This window comes from Eublepharis macularius, chromosome 17 (genome assembly GCF_028583425.1).
Source record: "Eublepharis macularius isolate TG4126 chromosome 17, MPM_Emac_v1.0, whole genome shotgun sequence".
NCBI classification, from domain to species: domain Eukaryota; kingdom Metazoa; phylum Chordata; class Lepidosauria; order Squamata; family Eublepharidae; genus Eublepharis; species Eublepharis macularius.
The window spans coordinates 10,905,474-10,930,782 of NC_072806.1; the positions used below are offsets into that span (position 1 = coordinate 10,905,474).

General features: G+C 43.3%; 1 protein-coding gene across 3 annotated transcripts in view; it reads right to left on the minus strand.

The window, feature by feature from the left end:
• The window catches only part of MEGF6 (multiple EGF like domains 6), a 182,589-nt gene that overhangs the window by 123,952 nt on the left and 33,328 nt on the right, over positions 1–25,309 (minus strand). For all 3 annotated transcript variants that reach the window (XR_008598426.1, XM_055001922.1, XM_055001923.1), the window contains one exon: positions 23,424–23,528. Coding sequence is in view for 2 of the 3 variants with exons in the window: in XM_055001922.1 (XP_054857897.1) it covers positions 23,424–23,528 (105 nt within the window). In the remaining variant the exon portion in view is untranslated. The remainder of the gene's footprint in view (positions 1–23,423; positions 23,529–25,309) is intronic.

Genomic DNA, 25,309 nt, shown 5'->3' on the forward strand with positions numbered 1-25,309 from the left:
GGAACTCTCAGCTGTTCTTTCCCACCCTCTACTTCTGTTGCTGCACCTTCACAGGATAGAATAATCCTTCTCTTTCCCAAGGACCACCACTAATTGCTTTCATTTGGCATTTAGAGAGAAAAATAGGAGAGACACACAGGCTGCCTGAGATGTGGATAAACAGACGGGCCCTTGGCACAGTCTGTTTTCTTACACGCTCTGATAGTAGACAGGAAAAATCCATCTGTGATTCCCTAAAGAAACCCTGTGCATATCTTCTGGAGGTTTTTTTTTTTATTGACTCTTTTTCTAAAACCAGCAAAAGCTGTTATCTACAAGGGTTACTTCCTAATCTTCCAAGTGGCGTCAATCCCATTTGAACATGTTTAGAGAGGAAAGGAGATGGGGCAGACAGCAAAGATAAATATTCATCTTTAAATAGGACAATGCCACAATCACGGGCTGGTGGGTAAGGTTATTTAAGAAAACTTGAGTCAAAACAAGTTTTGGAGAGAGATCCACAAACAAACCGTTGCAGCTCAGATTGACCCAGACCAGGGCCGATTCCAGATGGCTTACCTCCTTCCGGAACGTTGCGCGTCGTTGCACTGAAAACGCGAAATATCGCGTTTTCTCGTGTGAGTTTTGCGCAACATCGCAGAAAACTCACGCGAGAAAACGCGATATTTTGCGTTTTCAGCGCAACGACGTGCAACGTTCCGGAAGGAGGTAAGCCATCTGGAATCGGCCCAATTTGCATTCTGTTCCCAGCATTTCTAATGATGGTGGTTGTATTTTTTTTTAAGTCGGAAGCATGTGACAAGTGAACATCAGATTGTGGCTTTCTAAAGTGATTCTCAGATCTCAAACACTGTTTCAAAGGTGCACAAACGTTCAGAAGTGTGACTTCTGGAATGCTCCCAAATCTTCCATTTTTGAAGTAAAAAGGGTAGGGCACGTCCATAATAATCATTGTAATGGGAATTCCAGATATCAGAGCTCCATATTTAAATATAATTTGACTCTAACTTTTCCTGCAGCCCAGATTCCTGTTAAAGAATCCTAGTCTGCAAGTAGCAACTCTCCCAATCTGGTGGGTTTTGGCCTAAGTTTTACTGATCTTCAGCTAGGAAACAGCAAGCAAAGATGTTTAAGGCTGGAGCCAAACGAGACTTAAAACAGGTTTAGTAGACAGGTCAAAAAGTCTTGGCTGGTTTTTGAGATCAACACAAAAGCCTGAGAAAACCAGGCTGCCAGAGGCAAAAACTGGGATTAGCACACATATCATGAGCAGCAGATTTCCCCTCCCCACCAAATCCCCTTCTGTTCTTTAAAAATGCTGTTGTCTGCCTCCAATCTCACCATCACTGAAGGAAATAGGCCTTATGATGCAGGAACACAGGTGTACGTGGAACACTGCACAAAAATAATAACACATATGAATTGCCACGCAAAGACTGGTTTTTTGGCAGACTTTCATCCATGTATAGGGTTCCCAGGTGCCCACCAGTGGTGGGCAAACTCCCAGGGATTTGCACCCTCATCCACCACCAGCAGGCACCTCAGGAGCGTGTGCCATGCGCATGTTCCCTACTGGTGTGGTGACATCACTTCCATAAGTGATGGCGTTGCGCTGCCCATGGGAGCATTTCTGTGCTTCATTTGGGGCCAATTTGGGCCCAAACCAGCAGAATCAGCTCGGTGCAAAACGCAGAAGTGTTCACATGGCCGGCACAAAAACATCACTTATGGAAGTGATGTTGCCATGGAGGTAGTGTCGTCCGTCACTTACGGACGTGACATTATTACGTTGCCGCCAGAGTGCGCATGTGCGAAGAGTTAAACCAGCCCACGAGAAGGTAAGTGCCAGGCTCTAAACCTCCCAGCAGGAGGATAGAGGGACATTGCAACCCTATCAATGTACTTGTGGGTATTGGTAGCAGGTGTGGGCGTGGCAAGAGGTGATGCAAAAAATATAAGGTACCTAAGACTGTACCTATTGTCTATGCCAGAAATAGGCAAATTCTCCTAGTTAAACTAGAACTGAGGAGGGGTCAAAGGAAGTTCTGGAACAATAAAGGACTGGGTTGAAATCGACTTATCCTTTGACTTTCCTTCATTGAGCGTGACTAACCACTCAACAGCAGACTTCTCTGGGAGTAAAAAGGATCAGTTCAGAAAAGGGGTCCCCTCTCCATCTCCTTCCCCTAATGTGACAGATCTGTGATATTCATTTCAAACTTCTCAACGATTCACTTCATGTGTAAAAGGCCAGTGTCTATTCACAAATATGAACGCCTTCAATCTTCTTAGTTCCTTTCCACGGACTGCAGTTTTAACTAAGACCACCAAGGGGAGCCACATACTTCCTTTCTGTCTTTGAATAGAAAAGCTTTTGAAAAATGTGATAGCTTCCATGCTACTTTCCCCTTAATTTTGTTTTAATCAATAGTGTCAGGAATAGGTCATTTCACTCAACAGGTTGCCACCTTGATGGCAACAAGGCTTTCCAACTAATTAAATAAATTGCCTAACCTAAACCTTTTGAAAAAGGTATTGGTTGTAGAAAGTGGAATTGTTCTGGAGGGTGCTAAGATTGTTGTTTATTGCACTATTTATTACAGCATCTTGTTTGTACTGCACCAATTTCTAATCTTTGCAACATAGTTATTATGTTGCTTACAGTATGCCTTCTATTGTTCTTCTTTATTGCATCATTTTTTCTAAATTTGTAATGAGTCTCCGCAAGAATGTTAGCAAACAAAAAATGGCTTGATATGCAGGAAAAGGTTTTTCATAGCACAGAGAGAAACATTATTACCTGCTAATCTCTGCAGAGCAACCTTCTACTGAAAAGCAGAGCTACAGAGGCTGGTAAAGGCACTGGCAACTCCAGTGGCTAAAGGTAGACTTGGTTCATATCGTGCAGTGCAGAGAGTGCTGGACTAGAACCCAGGTTCAACCCAGGTTCAAATCTCCGCTCTTCCATGGAAGCTTGATGGGAGACCCTGAGCCAGTCACTCACTCCCAGTGCAACCTACCTCACAGGGCTGTTCCTGCGAGGAATGGGGTGGAGAACGATGTTATAAGCCACTTTTGAGTTCCCACTAGGGAGAAAAATGGGGTATAAATATCTAAATAAATAGATTGTGGCATATTTCAGCCTATAGATTAAACGTTCAGGTAGAATATAGCTGTTATGTGCAGAGGGAATACAAATCAGCTACAGCAAACTTCACACTCTCACAAAATTTAGAAATAAAAAAGAGCCTAAAAGAGGTTTAATGCACCCTGCTTTTGTTTCAGATATAAGACCAGGTAATTCCGAACACCAAAACCCAGGGAGAATTTTAGAATTCCTGGCCCACAGCAACTGTTTTTAGCAACAACCTATTTAAAGCACCATCCTACGGGGTTACTCCTGGTTAAGCCCACCAACTTCACTAGAGTTAGCTGTGTATAACTCTGCCCAGGATAGTACTGATAGGTTCCTTACTTCATCCTAAACATCTTCAGCCAGAAGTCAGTCTTGTTATTATTGTTATTTTTACTGCCAAGAAAGCACGTTCAGGATCACAACCAGTTTTCACACTAGGGGAATAATTTACAAGACGAGACACCAGAAATCCAATTTGTCATTTTGACAGATTTTACTCTCAAGGAAAGGCACGTAGGATCATAACTAACTTTCCTCCGGCTGACTGGCCAAAGGCTCCTAAGAGGAAAGCAGCAAAATTACGTGGACTGTGTTGGACTATGCAGCTATGGTGTAGTTTCTTTATTACAATGGATGCCTCTACTCCACGTGCTGCGGCTGATTCTTTTCATAAAGAGATGGGAAGATTAGTTTCCCCAGGAAAGCAAGGAGCAAGTCAGAGGGCTTTAGCCTTTCCCCTTAGGGCACAGGAAGGCATTCTCTTCTTCGCCCAGGGGGATATCTGCAAAGTTAACTCCAAGCCACCTTGAGCGCACAATGGAATGCAGGAGGATGTATTTGCCTTGGGTACCAAATTCCAGCGGCAAAACCCATAAGCTTGTTACGGCTCTGCAGGGAGTTCCCCATCAAACAGAACAGAATGGCTGGCTTCAGACTTAATGGAGCTCTTTGTTTCCAAAGGGGGGGTGGGGGAAGCGTACATTTGTGGAAGAAAAACTTACACTTGGCAGCCGTGCAGAAAAAACCAAAAGGAGAAACCGGTTGTTTGACATGAGGCCCCTCCAGATGGTTCTTTCAAGGCAACGGTTGTGCAGATTGTTGCTTGCCTTCTCCCCACTGCCCCATCCAAGTTGAAAAAGAGTTGATCGCAAGAAGGTTGCACTGTCCCCAGTCAAAAACAAACGCATTTTGTTGCTGAGAAAATATGATTCCCCCACCAGTTACTAGCATAACACAACTGTGAATACAGTCATGAATTTTAGAGCTGGATTAGTACGATATTTACCAAGGCAAAACTGTCCATTTCAGAGCTCAAATAAGTACTCTGCTTACCGTGGCTCAGTGGTAGAGCACAAGATTTGCATGCCCAAAGTCCCAGAATTCCCAGTTAAAGGATCCCAGCTAGCAGGTGTTGGAAAGCTCTTTCTCTGCTGGAGAGCCGCTGCTGGTCAAAGTAGATGACACTAAGCTCAGGGAGGGGCCCGTGACACAACGGCAGAGCATTTGCTTGGCATGCAGAAGGTCCTGGACTCAGTCCCCAGCACCTCCAGTTAAAAGGATGAGATAGTAGGTGATGTGAACCTGAGACTTAGGATGAGCCACTGCCAGTCTTACTAGACAACACGTACCTTGATGGACCGAGGATCTGATTCAGTATAAGGCAGCTTTATGTGTTCCTGTAAGCTAGATGGACCAATGCTCAGGTTTGGTCTAAGGGTCCCATTGCCCTTCCTTTCCTTGTAGATATCTTTCGCATGGTCCGTCTCTTTTGCTCCTCCCGTCCGCTCATGGCAAAGTAGCCACAGAATGATGTGCACTGAGTTTGGGTGCATTATGGTTTAAATGTATGGAGGATCTGCCAGAGTTGGCCTTCACAATGCTCCGAGTTATTCTGTCTTCATGAACACACGAAGCTGCCTAATACTGAATCAGTCAAGGCCAGTATTGTCTACTCTGATGGGCAGTGGCTCTCCAGGATCTCGGGTAGAGATCTTTATGCAATCTCTTGCATGAGTGGAATCGTTGTAGAATCCACTTGGTATAATACTGCAGGAACTCTTGTGCAAACAGTTACATTAGTGCTTGTGTAATTGCCCAGGCAGCTGGTTTCTTTCCTTTGGATACAGCCCTTTATTGCTGTATTGCTGTCCAAAGTGCAGAGCTCTTTAAGGAAAGTTCACTTTGGAAGGAAGCATCCATTGCTCTTGCACACACTTACTTTCTTGGAATGAAAAGTCCTTACAGTTGTCAGTCCACACTGGTCACCCCTTTCCTACATAACAACATCCCAGTTTTCATGTCTGGAGGTTTTCGTGGAAACTTCTCTGTGGTGCAAAGTAATTTTCTAGAATAACTTATTTTTAAGGAAGAGCATTGTGCGGTTGCTCACTGAATCATTTAATTATCTGTGTTGGCTTTAGAGTCTGCCGGCCACAAAAGAGCCTTTGTTTGGGGCAGGGGGATTTTTTTTGGGTTTAAAAAAATCTTAAAAGAATGGACTTTTTCTTATCCAGACAAGCTGATGGCAACATTTCTTGACATGGTTCCGCAGGTTTCTAATGACATAATTATGTACAAACAAGGTACATGCACTTCCTAAGGGGGGTGGGTCATGGCTGGGTGCTCTATCACACCTTGTTTTTTCTATCCAAGTCTTTGTCAGAACAATTTCAACTAGACCTGCCGTCCCACGTTTAAGAAATAAGGTGATATTTTGGCTATAGATTAGGAGATTTTCTGCTCTGGCTAGCCTTCTCCTACCTTTCACCATCAGACCTTTTGCCTCCTGTACTAGTTAGGACCGATATCAATCAAATACTAAGAAAGCTCAGAAAACAGGCTGTGTAAAATTATTTTGACATGTCGCCTGTTGAAAGCAAAGTGCATCCTCTCTGGCTACAAGAGTGTCTGTAGCATTTTTGCCGCTGTAATGTGATAGGGAAGCCAATTTCTTCGATTTTAATCTGGCTCTTTCTCCAGGGCACATAATGGGACACCTTTGATTTTATCCTCACAACAAACATGCAGGGTAGGTTAAGCTGGGATGGAGTGATTGGCACAAGGTCACACAGTGAGCCTCGTTCAGTAAGGATTTGAATCCGGGTCAGAAGACTACCTTTGAAGACTACATTCTTCAAATAAAGTTGACACTTCCCCACTTCCCCGAAACCACAAGCAGTTCTCTCCATCCCTACTCATGTTCTTCCTCAGGGCCTCTGAGCTTCCTCCTTGGAAGTTGTTGCTAGTTCAGCCCTTGCAGACATGCCAACTGCATGCAGTAGCTAGCTGGCACGATGTATACCAGCTTCCAGCTGAGTCTGCTTTTTCATATCCTAGAAGGTCTCCCTCATACTGGCATTTTAAATAACATTTTTTAATGGCACATGCTGAACATGTACAAGAAATGATTGGCTAGAAAAATCCAAATAGGAAGAGCAGCTAGTACCCCGGCAGTTAAGTCGAAAGTTAATCTGATTCTGAAAATGAGGGCTGAAGACAGAATTGGCTGCCAAGGTAGAATTAGAATAGCATGGAGAAGTTCTCAAAGAGAATCAAGATTGCCAATGACAACATCTTCTTAGATTTAGTTCTGACACAATGGTGCTTAGCGCTGACATGTGCGAATGTACCATGGCAAGTCTAACACTGCAGACAGAGCTGTCACTTTACATCCAGTTTTTTCATGCACCCCTAAGAACTCAACAGAAGCCTTGCTGGATCAGACCGATGGTTCATCAAGTCCAGCACCTCCTTTTACACAGTGAGCAACCAGAAGCCAACAGAAGACTGCAAGCAGAGGCCAAGGCATCCTTGCCTCTAGTATTCAGAAGTATTCTGTCTCTCAAAAAGGAAGCTCCATTTCGTTGACTGGGCCAATAGACAGTGAGGAACCTACCCTCCATGAATTTGTCTAATCCCGCTTTAAAGTCACCCCACTTTTAAAGTCATCACTATTGACAAAATTAGTTTCCATGCCTGCTTCCTGTGGAAGTGAGTTCCGCAAGTTAATTGTGCGTTGTGTGATGAAGCAGCTAATCGAGTGCAGAATATTGAAGCTGCTTAAGAGCTTTAATGTTTCGTTCAATCTGACTCAGCGGTCATATATCTTTTTTTATAAAACCCACATACACACCTCACGTTCTTTGTTCTAGCACTAAATTCCAAAGAGGAAAAGGGCAGGTCTCTGCATTGAAAACTGGCAGGAAATGGAGCCGTCCCAATAGGGCAGTAAAAAAAATAATTAAGCAGCTAAAAACCTCTCTCTCTCTCTCTCTCTCTCTCTCTCATAACATTGGGAAAACATTAACAATATTCTTTCTCACTAGACAGCAGGCAGTCAGCAATTAAGAAGTGTACCTAAAGTTTAAACCTGATTTCAAAGCCAAGAGATGTTCACAGGGAACACCAGCAAACTGCCCGCTGCAGTATCAGTTAAGATTACTTGAGGGAGGGATGCCTGCACCACCGCAGTTCATGGCATGCTCTGGATGCAAGATGATTCTCTGGCCTTCCATCAGAGCTACCAGAGCAAGAAGGATGGAGCACTAAATAGTAAAATGCCACTGAACTGGAAGATCCAGAGCAGCCACACAGGTGCTGTGTGGTACCAGCACGGTTGAACATGTAAGTGGACCATGAAAAGATTCCAGTCTTGAAATACTTTTTAAAGGAGTTCAAGGTGACACAAGATGAGCTTTTTAGAGGAGCTGCTGAAAGTCTTATCACCCAACACATTTTTAAGTTCTGTATTACTTGGGTGTTGTTTCTAACACAGAACCATCTGCATTAGGTATCCTCCATTGTCCTCTTTCCAAATTTTATACACAGAAACCCACATGTGCAATTTGACACACCTTCCACTTCTTAAAGCTTTCGGTGTGTCCCCCACCCCCGTTACCCCCCAAATTCTCCCTAGAAGCTGAAATGACAAAACTGAGGCTATTGCACTTTGGTCACACCATGAGAAGATAAGACTCTCTGGAAAAGTCAACAATGCTAGGAAAAGTGGAAGGCAGTAAGAAAAGAGGAAGACCTAAAACGAGATGGCTTGACTCAATAAAGGAAGCCACATCCTTCAGTTTGCAGGATCTGAGCAAGTCTGTTAATGAGAGGACATTGTGGAGGTCTTTCATTCATAGAGTCGCCATAGGTCAGAGGCGACTTGATGGCACATAACACATACCCCCGTTACCTATGCTCATAACATGTACGGGGATGGAACACTGTTCTCGATGCAATTGTATAGGCTGTTGTATTAAGGTTCTTCTTCTGATGCAGAAGAGTGTGCGTGCACATCAGTAAAACATTCTATACAATGAAATGAGATGCAGTCATACATAAGGCAGCTTCAGCTGCCCATTCCCAACTACTTCTAGTCATGGGAAAAATGAGAAAAAAAGAGAGAAAAGAGAAGACAGGCAATGGACCGCTTCATCTTGATACTAGCCAGAAACTGAATCCACTCGTTTACTCTAGAGCAAACCCATTTATCTTTTCAATCTGTGAGGCTGTGATTTACAGCCAGAAAACTCTATTGCTCCTTCCAGAGTTAACAATGTGTGTGTTGTGTGTGCGTATATAATTTCCAGAGGCAGAGATAATAATGGCAAAAGCAGCGGTGGGTCCAATCCATTTTCCGGGGATGGAATGCATGTAAATACCTGTCGTATTAGCATGAGTTACTGAGCACAGGTTTTGCAAAAAAAAAGCCCCAGAGAAGGCACATCTGCCAGGGATAGAGCAATTAAGCATAGCATGGAAACGTTTCCATGAGGAGAAGTTTTGAGATTGCTGAGAGGCCCCTTTTCGAGGAAATGAAATCTAGGAGTTGTGGAGGCGGGGAAAGGGGTATCAAGGATGCTTATAATCTTCCTTTATTTTGCTATTTGCACTCTGCACCTCCACATTAAGCCAACACTTCTGGGAAGTAAAATCTGGAGTTTACTCCACAAAAGCCGCAGAGTAGGTCTACAGATACTGGCTAGCCTGGATTTCTACTTGCCACCAACCTCCCCTAATTCTGTGGTATCCCCAGAGGGCTTGGAGGAATGCAGGAATTCTTCTTAGTCAAGCTGAGGGACAGAGAAGACTCTCCTGCTGAGTCTCCAAACATGACAAGGTTGCCAGTCTCCAGGTGGGGCCTGGGAATCTCCTGGAATGACAATTGAGTTCCAGATGAGGGGAATCAGTTCTCCTCGAGAAAATGGCTGCTTTGGAGGTGAACTCTATGGCAATATATCCTGTTGAGGTCCCTCCCTTCCCCATACCTGGGCTTCACCCCCAAATCTCTAAGAATTTCCAAACCTAGTCACCAACTCCTGTGCTTGATTCTCCCCTTCCACACTCTCCTAAAGCCATTTCTAATACAGCTCACAGGCTGTTTCCTCCTCTCTGTCATGAAAAGAGTGATGGCTGTCTAGGGAAACCCAAGCAGTTCCTCAACCAACCGCTCCGCTCATTATTGCTGCATTGTCTGGACAACTTTCACCAAAGGAAGTTGCAAAGACCAAAGTCTCCCAAGGGTTCAGATCACACCTGCCCAACCCCTGATTAGTTTAATAGACTCTCCAGAGGTACCTCCTCTGCACCTTGCGAGAATCAATGATCCTTTGCAAAGTAAAAACCAGGGCAGGAAAGGAGAGATGATTCCCAGCTGGTACCAGGCAGACGGCTCTAGTTCCATATGTTTGGCAGGCATTAGGATAGTGAAACCGGAGACACCGTTGCTAATCCAGAATTTTCAAACAACAGTGCTATAGCCACAGGTTGCACACTAGCAGTGCCTTCCTTGCCATCCATAGTACATTTTCCCTCCATTTGGAGGGGGATAGGGTGGGGGAAGGCAGCCAGTCTCTCTAACCCCTATGCAACACTGTCTAGTGAACCCAAGACCTCAGAGTCTCTTTACACGAGATGCCTGGGTGTGTGTTCGTCAAATGTAGGAAGACACAATGTTAGCCGGGAAGGGTAGTTTTAAAAGACAGAGCCATGGAGATTGCTCCTCAGAGGGTTTGTTAATTTCATCTTCACTTCCCAGAAAGCTCTGTCAATTTCACCTCTCTAGTCTAAAACTGTGCAGGATTGCAACCAGAGGGCAGCGAGGAATGAAAATGGGCTGGAACTGCCTTCCAGAGACGCGCTTGGACCTGGAGAGGCTATAATGGGCTGAAGTTTCCCTTCTGGCATTTCACAGCACCTTCATACAGCTCCAGTGTATAGCAAAGCCTTTGCCCTGCCGCCAGCTCTGTCTTTATAAACTACCCTTCCCGGTTAACATTGCATCTCCCAACATGTATTCTTCACATGTCAAATGTCTCGTGTAGAGAGACTCATAGTCAATCCTCCAGTTTGACATTGGTACAGAAAGGGCACAAATGCCTTGGTGCCCTCTATCTCATGACACCATTTTTCACTCGTATTTCATAACTGAGGTCAGGAAGAAAATTGCGAGAGGATTCAGCTTCCCTGCATAGCTCATGCCAACTGCCAGACAGTTTACTCTGAAGCAGGAGTGCCGTTATCTGGGAACTCAATTTGGCTTGATATTGTGCAGAATAAACACAGTTCAACAACCGCAAAGGAACTCTAGCGATGCTGGAATGCACATGGCTTCCAAAGCATTTGAATGCCATTCAAGGATGGAAGGAAAGCTGTCCTCCCTGTTTCACACGCCCCTCATTAATTATATCACTAAAGCTCGTGTGTGGTTGGGTCTTTCCAAAGTGCACATAATCACTAATTAAACTGGATTCTCAAAATTGTTCTGCCTCTTGAATTGATATATAAAGCTGTTTGAGCAACATAAAAGGGAGGGACATTGTTCTAATTAGATATCCCTTTCAGGAGTTTTTTTTTTTAAGTTAAAAGACATTGAGGTCACCCTGTGAATTATTAAAAATATGCAAACACTCTTTGGATGGTTGACACTCTCCAGAGCCCAGAGAATAAACTGTATGTCTGTTCTGTTACACAGGAATGGAAGCTTTGAAGTCTTGCTTGAATTTTGTACAAAAAAGAGTCTAGAATGTGGAACATTTAATGTGGCGTGGACTGCATCTTCTTCCCACACTAGCACATTGCATAAACAGAACCCTGCTTGTTCTGACCAAAGCTCCATCTTATTCAGCATCCCACAGTGGTTAAACTGATACCTCCAGGAAATTCTAAAGTTGAGCATGAAGACATTCTCTGAAAGTTTGCCCACCAGCAACAGGCAATCAGACAACCACTTTCTATGAACCTGGAAGTTCTACTGAGCTGTCATGATTGACAATATTCTCCATAAATTATCTACTAGTGGCCAACACCCCACCATGAATTCCACAACCCCATCATGTGCTATGTAAACTACTTTCTTTTGTCGATCCTCAATCTACTGCCTATCAAGGGCAATCTTGCCCAACCTTGTGTGAGAGCAACTCTCCAGAATCTCCGCCATTTCAAAGCAATTTAAAAATGCTCAAGGGCCTGGCAGTGGATGGTGGGCTGAGGCTCCCAGTGCTCCCATGTCCCTTCAAATGCAGAAGCATGCGCACACGCGCGCACACACATGGCTGTTTCAAGTGTTTCAGCACTTGAAAAGGTGGGGCGGGATAAAAGCACCTCTGTCTACCCTGATGTGGGCCCAATCAGGATCAGGCCCTCACAGCATTTTCAAATTGCTTTAAAGTGGCAGCAGGATCCACCGATCAGACCCATAGACTCCATCACATCTAGTTTGGCCTTCAGGTCAAGGTGTTTCACTTCACCTACTACTCAATTTTTCTGTCTGGTTATGCCAGAGGATTGAACCTGGGACCTTCCGCATGCAAAATAGATATTCTTGCATCGAGCCTCAGCTCTTCCTTTCCTCAATGAAAACATGCTCTAACCACTTGATACATTTTGAGTTGCCCTTTTCTACAACTTACCCAGTCCTACAATTGCATTTTTGAAACATTGTAATAATATCAGTATTCGATTGCACGAAAACTGCTGCAAGCTTGATATTGGCTTGATCCATTTATCCTCTACTAAACACCACAGGCACCACTGGTCAGAATTTCCCATAAATTTAATTGCCCAAGAATGAACTCTCTCTCTCTACCTTAGTACCATTTATTTATAATAGCTGATTAAGGTTGCCAGCCTCCAGATGGTGGCTGGAGATCTCCCAGAATCACAATTGATCTCCAGGGGACAGAGATCAGTTTCCCAGGAGTAAATGGCTGTTTTGGAAGGTGGAATCTATGGCATTATGCCTCACTGAGGTCCCTCACTTCCACAAAGTCTGCCCTCCCCTAGCTCCACCCCCTTAAATCTCCAGGAATTTCCCAGTCCAGACTTGGTAACTCTGTGTTCTAAGAAGCCAGCTTTTTAACTGTGATTTTCTCTTGACTTTATAACTTTCAGGATCAGTCTCCTTTTTGTCCGCCACAATAGTTCAGAGGCTCATTATTAATTCTCTTCATTTGGCATTCATGCATCAAATTTTTCTTTATTACCAATTATATTACCAAAGGCTCCAGGAGGTACTACTTGCAGGCTGTGTCATAATTCTGTTGCTTCAGGAAATAACCTCATCGTCTCAGATCAATAGCCTACGACTCACCTCTGTGGTTATGCTGTGACTTTGACAGATGGTTTATGGCAGGGGAGATGTCTCAGGAGAGCTCAGTGCTCACAACACTCTTGCAGCGATCACCGGAGCCAAAATGAAAACATTCCAATATGGATGGAAGTTTTGCAGAAGTCCAAAAGGGGTTCTGCCAAAACCACCAGTTCAAAGTGACCTGAGTTTCTTCAGTGCCAAGACACATAGCATGCAAAATAACAATCCTGCCAAGTTTATCTTGCAACATGTGAAATGGAATGCACAAATACCAGCGTTGACCAGATCAGAGAACCCAAGTGGCCTCAGTATTTATTTGTTGTTTATCTCATCGTTCCTCCATGGACCTCCGTATGGCTCCCCTTCCCCCTTTTATCATTGCAAGAGTCCTGTGAAGTAAATTAGGCTGAGAGCATGTGCGGCTGGCCCAAACTTACCCAGTGACAGCTTCACAGCAGTGGTTAGTTGAACTAGAGTCTGTCCGATCCTAATCCAGCACTGTAACCACTGCACAAAACTGACTGCCCATCACATTATTTTGGAATGAGATGTGTAAAAATGGGATAATGGCTTCAGTGAAAGAAACACAAGACCCTAAAACAAAATCTGTGAAGGCCACACGTATATATCAAATTCATGATCTGAAAACTTGGACAGGCCTTTGGTTTTCCTTTCTCTTAAAAAAAGGAGATTTTTAGTTAACTAATGTAAATAGTGAATCCATTCACTAAACTCTGAAGTATACAAGTCAAAATGATTTAAAACTACAGTGTCTCCTCTGAGAAACCTTGGAGGAATAGACTGATAGTTTTAGTATGGTAGGTATAGAATGGTGTCTGCCACTAATATTCTTGGATCTAAGCCCAGAACTATGCATTTGGAAGTATATCTGGGATTAAAGGTCACTGTCAGCAAGGAATAATAATTAGTACTGCCTTTCACTTGGTTGACCAGAGTTTAAATTACCTTTAACCATGGAGATCACTAGGTCAGGGCTGGTTTGAGATATTTTGCTGCTTGAAGTTCCTCTAGCTTCCCCCTCGTCTTTAAAAACAGCACAGTAAGTCATGAACGTTGTACAGGGATTCCTGAACTCTTGGGAGATTTCTTCTTTACACAAGTTTTCCTTCGCAAACCAAAATGATGGCTGAATGCTCATAGGATGAAAGAACCATGTAAGAATACAGGAAGACCTAGAGAGTGTGTGTTTGCAGCACTGTGTTTAAAGAGAACTGAGGGGATGCAGTAGCAGACCTACATTTTTGGGAGCCTGAAGCTTGAACTGTTATGGAGGCCCCCCAGAATAGATTTTGGTGAGCTTGACGAGCCCATTTAGCTTGGGATGCAGGGGCTGCAAGCCCCTGAGAAAATTTTGAAATTTGACCAATTACAGGGACATTTTGAGACCATATGGAACAGGTATTAGAGCATATTCTCAGGTCAGTATTAAGTACTTCAACCCATTGGCTTATGATTCTGTCACTAAAATTGCCTTAATAACAAACACTTTAAAAAACTGCATCAATTTTGTTGAAAAATCCAAAAAAAGTTGCTTCAGGGCCCCTCCAGGATCAGGGGTCCTGAAGCTTAAGCTTCATTAGTTTCATAGTAGATCCGCCCCTGGGGGGATGAGAAGGTAAAGGGGATTATAGTTGCTCCAGCTTCTGGGTTGAAGAGGCTGTTTCTCAGTAGTAAAGCATCTGCTTTGCATGCAGAAGGTCCCAGGTTCAATCCCCGGCATCTCTAGTTTTGGGTGATTGTTGAGCCAATCACTCCAGCCTACCTACCTCACAAGGCAGTTGTGAGGATAAAATGATGGGAGATCCATCCATGCTGTTCTAAGATGCCTTGAGGAAGGGCAGCCATTAATCCATTACTGCCCCCCAGACACAGAACAATACCATCAAATCCCTTCTGCTTATTTGTTAAAAGATTTCTATCTTGCATTTCCAACTGACCATAGCTGCTCAAGGTGGTTTACAAAAAAAACCATCTCATGTAACAGAAAATTAAAATTATTTTTTAAAAACAGACAAGAAAAACAGTTCTATAATAGAGATGGGCATGAACTGAAATATGAACCGAAATTCATGACGAACCAGGCCAGTTCGTGGTTCATATACCAGTGGTTCGTCAGATCCCATTTCTGACAAACCGCCATGAACTTTAGGCTTGTTCATTTGGTTCGTTTTTCAGTTCATCACTTCAGACAGCCTGGCGCTGGTCAATCAGTTTCCTAGGCAACAGGGGATGGATTTCCTGCAGACCTTCTGCTGACCCAAAAGTGACCAAAACGAACCAATTTATGAACCAGGGCAGGTGCATGAAAGTTCGTGGTTTGTGACGAACCACAAATCTCATGGTTCATTTTGTTTTTCTGGTTCGTGTCCATCTCTACTCTACAACCTTTCCTCATGTTAATAGCCAGCTGGTGAAATAAATTGCTAAATGCCCTCCTGAAAATGAACACCCTTGCATTTCTTACACCATAGGGGCTCTCTGTGCCTTCTGGAGCAGCCACTGGCAAAGAGAGAATAGACAGCAAAAAATGAGGGCTCAACCATTCAGTGCCCATGGAGGTTCTGAGGTGAATAGCCTAATAACAAGCTTTTTCAAAAGGACATTAAAAACAGCTCTCCAGTCAAGCTGACTTTACAGAGGTTTATTTGCATATGATACACAGATCCCAGGCATACATTCAATGAGCCCCTTGTGCCTGATAGCCATCAGCCAAGTTCTTAATGTTAGGCTTGATTCCTATGTGGTGTGTGCCAATTTTAAGAGCCTGGGGGAGAAGTTCAGGGCCTGAGATATTATCTGGGGGAGGGGGGTGAAGCAGAAACTGTTGCAAGTGGGGAGAAGGGGGGTGCTTAAAATCTCAAATCAGTAGAACAGAGCAAGAGTCCAGTAGCACCTATAAGATTAACAAAATTTCAGGTTGGGTATGAGTTTTCATGAGCCCAGCTCACTTCTTCAGGTATCTTCAGGTATCTGAAGAAGTGAGCTGTGGCTCACAGAAGCTCCTACCCTACCACAAATTTTGTGAGTCTTATAGGTGCTACGGGACTTTTGCTCTTTTCTACTGCTACAGACAGACTAACACGGCTGCCGTTTGTGATCTAAAATCCCAAATGTCCACCTTTTTCATCCTAAAAGTTCTGAATGTCCAAGATTTTTAAATCGTCCCCCCCCACCCCCATTAAGAATCACTGTCACAGACAGAATACGGACAGCTTGCAGAACAGAAGCAGCTGGCAGGAGGGTAAGGTTTAACCTTGCCCCCCTCCCCCCGCCCCAGCAAGTTCATCTTGCATCTGCTTTCCCCCTCAACATTGTAAATGTCCATTTGGAACCTTCATCCAAGGAAAGTTGGGGTTTTGCAATTAAAAAAGTGGGGGAAAGTTTACCGCCCTCGCTCTCTGTCCTGCCAATTCTCTGGTGCAAAATGCACCCACCCTCCCACCTGAATTCTCAGACCTTCATCTGCTGCAGAGCATCTTAGTTTGGCCCGAAGATAAGCTCTTTTTAAAGGAGGGGATCACACGGAGGATATCACCCAAACCCTCCCCTGCCATGACTGCTTTTCTCTCCCCGTTTAAACACATTTAACGAAATTTCCCCTTAAAGCTAAATACCTTCTTTCAAGAATTTGGCTCCATTTCCTCCTCCACCTCCTTCAAAGAGTCTGGCACTACCTGTTTGCCAACTATTAAATACCTCATATTTGGCTGAAGGACAAACAGATAGTTAGAAATAAAGTAGAGGTGTTGCTTCCTCTTTTTAAAAAAAAAAATTAACGAGAATGAGAAAGCAGATCCTGGAAGACTCAATGTGGGAACAGGGTTAACAAAAGAAAGATGGTCGAAGGATCTATGATCCATTTCATGATAGTATTTACGTCTCATGTGCAAAAACACCCCATCATCAATATTGTGTGAATTTCATAAAATGGCAATTGCATACATACATACATGATTCTTGTGCAGAACTCTCACTCACGACACCCAACTCTTGCATTGCTTCAAATGTACCAAGTTTTTGCACCACAAAACCCAAATAGTTTCAGGTGGGTAGCCATGTGGGTCTGCAGTAGAACAGCAAGAGTGGAGTCCAGTAGCACCTTAAAGACTAACAAGATTTCCAGGGTTTGAACTTTCAAGAGTCACAGCTCCCTTCGTCAGGCCACTTTCCTCCTCTGCTTACTGAACAGCCCAGATAGAACCAGAGCAAAAGCCCTCTGAACTGAACAGTCTGAAGGGATTAACAAGAAAAGCAGAGTCATTAGTAAATCAAAAACATGGACGACAGTGTGTCAGAGGGCATGCAAAGGAGGGCATGCAAAGGCAGTGAGAGAGAAAGAACAGACGAGGTTCCAATTTAGGGCACATGGAGTTCCTTGCATCACCTCTATACCTGTCCATACACCTGCCAGCTTGGTTTATGCTCACTTTATGAACATTCTCAGCAATCCAAAGGATGTAGAGCACCCCATAGATTCCTTCTTTGTAGACAAACCTAAGTTGACATGCTCCATTCCTAGTGCAGCACACAGATGAAGAACTTCCTTCCCATTCTTTTTGGTATGGAGAACAAGGGGGAAGGAGTGGGTACAAAGTTAATGGGCCGGAGAACAGTGAGAGACCCCCTTGCCTCTGTACCTCACTATTTCATAAGCCATTAACTGGTTAATGTGCAAAACAGAACTGTTTGTGACAGCCTCAGGAATATCTTCTGTAAGTTTTAATGCCTGTAGAGATTGTCTGAGTCGTTTTATTGTATTTTAAAATTATATTAATTATTGGTAATTTTTGCAATCCTCCTTGAGTTGCTGAAAGAAAGGCAGTCTACAAATTAAATAAATGATATGTTTTCATACAACTCATAGTTGCATCCCAGTTTTCCAGTCAAGGACAACAAAATGTCTTGTGGCACCTTAGCCTCACGATCCATTGGGGCAGAAGCTTTTGTGGATTAAAGCCCACTTTGCCAGACACATGAACTGTTTTCCTCACCAGGCACACATTTAAAATGTCCGCACACTTATTTATTGCATTGGCATTCTGCAATTCTTCCAAAGTATTTCCTCTTCCCCACGCCTTTCACTCTAACATACAAATCACATGGATTAACAGGGGCAGAGGATGTAAATAGTGACACTAAAAGTAATAGATGCAAGAATCACAATAAGTGTGTGGCATTTCTGCGCAGAGTCAAAACCCACTGAAGGTAAGATCTTCAGTTTCCTGCTGTAGTTTATGTATGTATCATACTTCACACACTTATTGAACAGCGCCTGTGTCATCACTTATCTCACGCTTGCAGCGATGTTGGGATTTTAATATTACCGTGTTGTTATAATTCTTTCAAAGTGAAGTGATATATACTGCTCTCAAAGGAAGGAGCTCTCTTGCCTTTGATCCTTCTTTTTAAATAAGTGTTCCTTCCTTTTAAATAAGTAGAGAATTCCAACAAGACTTCCTTCTCATTTCATAGGACTGGGATATCACATGGCAAACACGGCGGTCCAGCAAGTACAATGCAGAGGGGAAATCCCTTGTTTTAAAGATCATCTGGAATGAGCCTTCTGCACCTGCGCTGATGTAACTCTTTATTTTAACAGCTAGGGAAATCAGTTATTTCTGTCTGCAAGTCTTAAAGTAAATTGTTATGGGATGTGTGGAATATTGGCCAAGAAAGCACATTGCATTCTGGCTCAGCTCCCAATGGCTGTACTGCACTCTGGCCCAGTCCAAGCGTGATTTTGATTCTTTCCCATTCTTGGTGTGAACATTTTTTAAAAAAAACTACCAAGCTCATATCTAAGTTAGTGGTTTTGCAAACTTTCTTCCTTCAAGCAAGTCTTTCTGTATCTGTTTGGCCTGCCATGAAAGTCCTGTGTATTACAAAGGATTCTGGTCCAAGGACCTGGGGCTAGAACCTGGGGCTCAAGGGTGACCCATTGATCTGAGGCCAGATTTGTCTGGCTTCTCTTCCTCCTCTTCTTCTATATAGCATTTGGTAAGGCAACACCTCTGACAACATCAAGCTGCAAGTGACACCCAACTAAGTCGACTGGGGGCTGGGAAATTCATAGCTGAACGACATTGAGTTGTGCGTTCAAAAATAAGGTGAAAGTAAAAACATGGGGGGGGGGGGCGCGGAATGCATCCTGCAAATCTGCTCTGCTAACAGAGGTGCTTTCCTCTAGAGGAAGGAGTCTTCCCCTGACGCAAGATGGGATTCTCTCATGTCAGTGGAAAACTCTTTCCTAGGTGAGAAGAGGGCCTCCACTAGCACCCTGGATCTATGGGATCAAAGCCATAGAGGCAATCATGCAGAAGCCATAATGTAGAGTTTGCATCATTACTAAAGATGGGCACAAACCCATCTCTTGGGGGGGGGGTTCATGAACCAGCGGTTCATTGGAAGGCATTTCTTACAAACCGTGACGAACCACTATGATTTTTAGAGCGGTTTGTATGGTTCAGTTTTCGGTTTTTCACAGCAGACAGCCTGGCACCGATCAATCTGTTACCTAGGCAATAGGAGGATGGGCTTTCTGCAGACCTTCTGCAGCCTCAGAAGTGACAAACCGATGAACCAAACAAACTGGTTTATGAACTGAGCAAGTTCATGGTGGTTCATGGTTTGTGAAATGCGGCGAACCATGAACCTGAAAGAACTGCCATTTTCCCGGTTCATGCCCGCTTCTAATCATTACCGATCTGCTCTTAAAGAAAACCCAGAGAAACTTCCTAAGAACTCCAGGTTTCCCCAGTTGGGCAACAATGAGGACATGTATTCCCACTCTCCATAGTGGCCTATTTCCTGGTTTCCATCCCTTGCAAGTCCCTTTGTGTCCCTGTTTTTGATATCTGCAGAAGTTTCATTAAAAAGTTATTAACCCGAGTTGCTAGAATTGTCATATTTTCAAGTTCAGCTCTCTCCCCGAGAGTATCTAGAAATTACTTTTCTGAGTAGAGTGCCCTACCTTAAAGGGGTGATTGTGATGCACACAAGAAGCACTTTGAAAGCTTTAACACACTTCACACATACTAAGTATTACTGACCCCAAGTAGGGACTCTGTGAATTTCACTCCAAATGTATTCAACAGTTGAATTTACCATGTCTGACGGTATCAGTCAGACACAAGCCAATCACCCAACCTGTTCAGTTCATGCCAAATAGCCATGAATGCCTGCCAAACAAGTTTGCAGTAGGTTTTTACAAAATTGCACATATGCAATGGCACAACTGATTCAAATCAATTAGCAGCCATTAACTTTGCTCCAGACTGCTTACACAAATAATAATAGTTGGATTTTATTAAAACACTGCATTTATTTACAACTGATTTATATAATTTTGTGACAGATTTAACTGGATATTTAAACAATTGACTGCCAAGCAGAGCAGTTACACAGCACGGATGAGGAGGAGGGAAGATTTCAGTCTGACTTTGTGAGAACACACGTGCGCAAAAAACCAATTTCAATGCCACATGGTTAGGAAGGAATACATTGAAGCAAACTACTGAGGATCCACAAACAAGTCAACGAACAGTTTGAACCAATTATTGAAAAATCAGCTCCCTGTATGCAACTGGCAAACAGAAAGTGAGCTGAACTGGCAGGTGTTTGAACATCCCTAATCGCAGGACAGTCTTTAAAAATATTACACTCTTTTTCAAAATGACTGATGTCACCCCTGATACCTTTCATTAGATTCTATAACAGATGTTGAGTTTGTCTATAAAATTATATGCCTCAGAAAAATTGATGAACAACCAAAAGCTAGCTAAAAAAAAATCCCATCTCGCACCTTGACACAAAAAAGAGAAGATGCCTGACAAATCCCAGAGGAGAAAGAATTCCTTAACTCTTATGCCACCACCAAGAAAGCCCTAAGCGCCACAGAAGGCTGGAGCATCCAGGGAAGGGCTTCTCCAGAAGATCTTGCCATGTAGTTTGATACTAGAGGCTATGGTCCCTCAGATTATCTGCACCCAGATCATGTAGGGTTTTAGAATGGAACTCTGAATTGCACCCAGTAATAAATCACAGGAGTAATAGGACCCCTGTGCCTGTTAGAACCCTCACTATCATGTTTTGGATCAGATTATGTTTCTAGACTGCCTTCAAGGACAGTCCCACATTTAGTTCATTACGGTAATCAAGCCGTGATGTGACCAGAGTGTGGTAGCCAGGCAGAACACAGAATCATAGAATCATAGGGTTGGAAGGTACCTCCAGGGTCACCTAGTACAACCTCCTGCATAATGCAGAAATTCACAACTACATTCCCCACACACACCCCAGTGATTCCTGCTCCGTGCCTACACTCCATGCTCTCTCTTATTAGTTAATACAATATATATGGAGAGAAAGCACACAGAATGCTAAATGCATTTTGACACCCAACAGGGAGAAATTTAAACAAGTGACTTTAAAGCACAGATCTAGCATGCATCTGACGAAGACTGCTGTGGTTCTCGAAAGCTTATGCTACAATAAAGTTGGTTAGTCTTAAAGGTGTTACTGGACTCTTTACTATTTAAAAGCATAGGAAGACCAAAATAGATTCCTTCACTCTGGCAGGCTAACTTTCCACAGGTGTATATATTCCTCCCCACCAACACATCACAAAATATTTACATACATAATTCACCAGCTGCAGCCTGAAGTGACACAATCCAGCAATCAAGTATGTCTCATTGAAAGTGTGATTTCCTTCCAAGAGACCACATTAAGGAACATTTTATAAAAGGTCACATAAATCACCTCTAAACAAAGGCAAGGATCCCTAAAGGTACAGTAGCTTGCTTCTGAAGAACACTAGGTGACAGGAAGACCTCTGTGAAGCAGAGCACACCAGGAGCTCTTTGAGGGTCATTCCAGAGAGAATCTCTGCTGTCAAGAGCTAATTACACATTTCCCAACAGTTCTAAACCAATTAAATCTAACAAAAGGCAGAGTAGCTCCTGCCTGCCTTCCAAATACAGATGAAGTAAGTAGTAGGGGGGCAGTGCTAGAAGCAGATCCATTCTTCTATTTTCCTTTAATGGGGATTGCTAGAACTGACCCCACCCACCAAAGAACATATTTTAATATGAAATCTTCCAGGAGGAACACGGGAAATGTCAGATAGCTTTCAGTAGCCATCAATAAGATCGTACAAGATACCTGTTTAGGGTTTTTTAAAATATATTTTGTTGAAGTTTCATGTTCAGAAATGGCATCCATTCCAGCTGTCCTTTTTGACCAAAGACAGTCCTTATGGTTTGAATACCTATCCCAACTAAATTGGTGTCTCCAATTTTCGCTTTTTGTGGGAGCGGGGGAGGGAATCTCTTGGGATTTTTAGCAAGTATCCTATGTTCAGTCACGAAAGAGTTAAATTGTTGTTCTGTTTTTTTAGTTAGATAGCTAGTTAGCATAGGACCATTTAGCTATCAAGTAAAAGTTCCTGCCATATAAAGGGGAGTCTTTAGTCTTAATGAAGGGTCTAGGATTGTCTACTGGATGAACCAGTTTATTGGGGGGGCGGAATTAATTAGCGACATATACTTTATTGTTCTTTGTTCAGTCTTCAGTCTTAGTTCATGTCTTAGTTCACTCTGTAGTTTAGTCTATCATATTTTAGTTAACCATCAAGATGTAGCGAGATAGCTATTCTTTATTTTCGCCCCAAATGTACTCTTTTCCTTGATATGTGATAAAAGTATTTTTCTAGCGCTAAAACCACAGGAGTCTGTCTTTTGATTCTACTGCGCAAATAACTACTCTGCAACTTAAACATCCAACAGAATCAAAATAGTAACCATCTAAGACAATCTCCTGCACAATGCAAGAAATCCAAATGTACAGAATTCTTATCAGTCTCCCCTTGAAGACGTCCAGTCAAGGGAGAGGCTGAAAGCTACCGAGATGATTGGGTCCGTTATGAAACCGCTCTCACCATTAGGAAGTCTTTCCAAAGGTTCAACTGAAATCTCCCTTCCTGTAACTTAAGCCCATTAGATCTAGCCTTGCCCCCTTTGGAGCAGCAGTGCACAAGTCTTATATGGGACAGCCCTTCAGGTATTTGAAGAACACAGTTATGTCTCTTCTCGGTCTTGTCTTCTCCAGGCTGAACATACTCAATTCCTCTTTACCCTTTCCTCACAGTACTTATTTGCAATGGTAGAGAAAGTCTCCAGAGAGGTGGTGAAGTATATCCTCTTTTGGTAATGTTTGCTCGAAGCAACAATTCATGGGAATGGAGAAAATGCCACAAATATACACCCTCTTCCGAACGGAAATTGATTGAAAACATGAACTTTGGAAGGAGAAAATTGGCACAGTTGAGGGCATACACTCTTCTGTTTCCATAAATTATTCAGACCAAGAAACATGCGTATATATTTGGGGGCACATTGCACACACAGCACTGGTTAAGAAAGACCAAGGGTGCGGCTAGGCCAAAAACTGATTTAGCATTTATGGGGGCCGCTAGATATGACAGAAAATTCTCTGTGCACACATACCAAACTACAATTCCCAGGATTCCTTGGGGGAAGAGGCTATAACAAGTGAATGCGTATGAAGTTGATACGATTTGGTAGGGCAGATCAGGTACAAGGTCAGGCATTGGGCAGTGTCAAGTTAAAAAAAATCCACATTCAAAAGAAATAGGGATAATGTAAAGAGAGTGCTCACCATATTGGCAGCAGGGGCCTTGGAAACCAGCAGGGCAGTGGCAGAGGTGTGGTGCTCCTTCCACGCAATTCCCACCATTGAAACATACTCCGAAACTGCAGACAGCTAAAAGACAACAAAAAATGAGATGCTAGGACAGGCCCATGACACTGGGTAGGTGAAAAGGGAAGCAAAAGGAGGGCTCCAACCCAAGGATTCAAACCCAGCAACATAAGAACAGCCTGGCTGGATCAGACCAGTGGCCATCTATTCCAGGATGCTGTTTCACACAGCAGACAAGCGGTTGCCAACAAACAGAGGGACAAAAAGTAGAGCACAGAGGTCAAGGCCTTCCCCTGATGTTGCCTCTGAACATGGAGGTTCCCTCCGGTCACCATGGCTAGTAGTCGTCAATAGACCAGTCCTTCATGAATCCGCCCAATCCCCTTTTAAAGCAATCTATGATGGTGGCCATCATCACATCCACGGGCAGTGAACTCCACAATTACTTGTTGAGTAAAGAAGTCCTTCCTTTTTTCTGTCCTGAATCCACTGCTCAGCAACTTCACTGGGCTCCCCCAAGCATCACGGCACAGGAGTTCATTCCTAGTTTGGCATTCTGGTTTGTAAGGAAAGCACAAATCATTGTTTGGACATATTGGTAAACAGTGTGCTGCAAACCCCAAAACAGCAAATTAAGATGACCGCACACAATGCGAGAAAGAGAGAGGCCTGGACTGCACCCTGGATGGGTCTGTTTGTTTGTTAATTTGCTTGTTTGTTTATAGTCTGCCTGTCTCACTAGATGAAGCTGTGGTTACTATCTGCTGATGTAGATATGCTAAAGATGTCGTGTTAATTATTTATGTTTTAATTCAGAAGTCTTTCATCCAGGGCTCATTTTGAGGGGGAATGTGCAGGAACGCAGTTCCAGCAGTTCTCCAAAGAACTGGTGGGCCCCACCCACCTGATTTTTGGCCATTTTGGGCACATTTCAGCCTGGATTGGGGCCGAAACGGCCTGGATTGGCCCTGATGTGGGCTCACAAGGCCCAAATTGGCCACTTTCTGCCATTTTGGGCCCAATTTTGGCCCTGAATGGCCAGGATTGGTTCCCAAACAGCCAGGATAGGTGATGTCAGGGAGTGTGGCATATGCAAATCAGTTATGCTAATCGCACACTTCCAGTGATGGCAAGGGGCGTGGCATATGCTAATGAGTTATGATAATGAGTTCCTCCAGCTCTTTTTCTATGAAATGACTCCTGCTTTCATCTATGTGTTTGGCTTTATGCTAGTTTTCAGATTTGCAGCTACCATACCCTATTGTATCTGTTTTCATTGAATGCCCTAATGATCATATTGTATTTTTGCTCTGTGAATGAACTAATCAGCTGCAGTATGTATTCCCCCTTTGATTTCAATGAGAAAGGTGGACTATAAATAAAAAATCAACAACAATCATAATTACACAATGTAAGTCAATACAATTAACAAGTGATACATTCGACAAACAATACTACGGGGTACTGACTGCAGAAATTTGAAAAGAAGTATAGACCTGGGATCTTTTCTCACACAGGTGGTTTAGCTAGTGGTTTGGGTACTGAGCTGCAACGGTTTTTCTCCAAGCCTCCTCATGTTCTCTTTTTCCATGTGTTATCCTTGTTTTTCCTTTATCCTTTCTCTGTGCTTTCTCAGATTGGCTCAAAGGTGATTTGAGAAAGCACACAGAGAAATGAAGAAAAATCTACAAATGGAAAAAGAGGACATGTGGAAGCTTGGAGAAAAAAACCTGCAGGTCAGCACCCAAATCTCTGTAACATCTCATGTGAAAAGACTTCACACCCTGGTTGCCATCCTGCCTCAAGTAAAGAAGAAACATGAGCCTAGGGGGCCTACAACATTT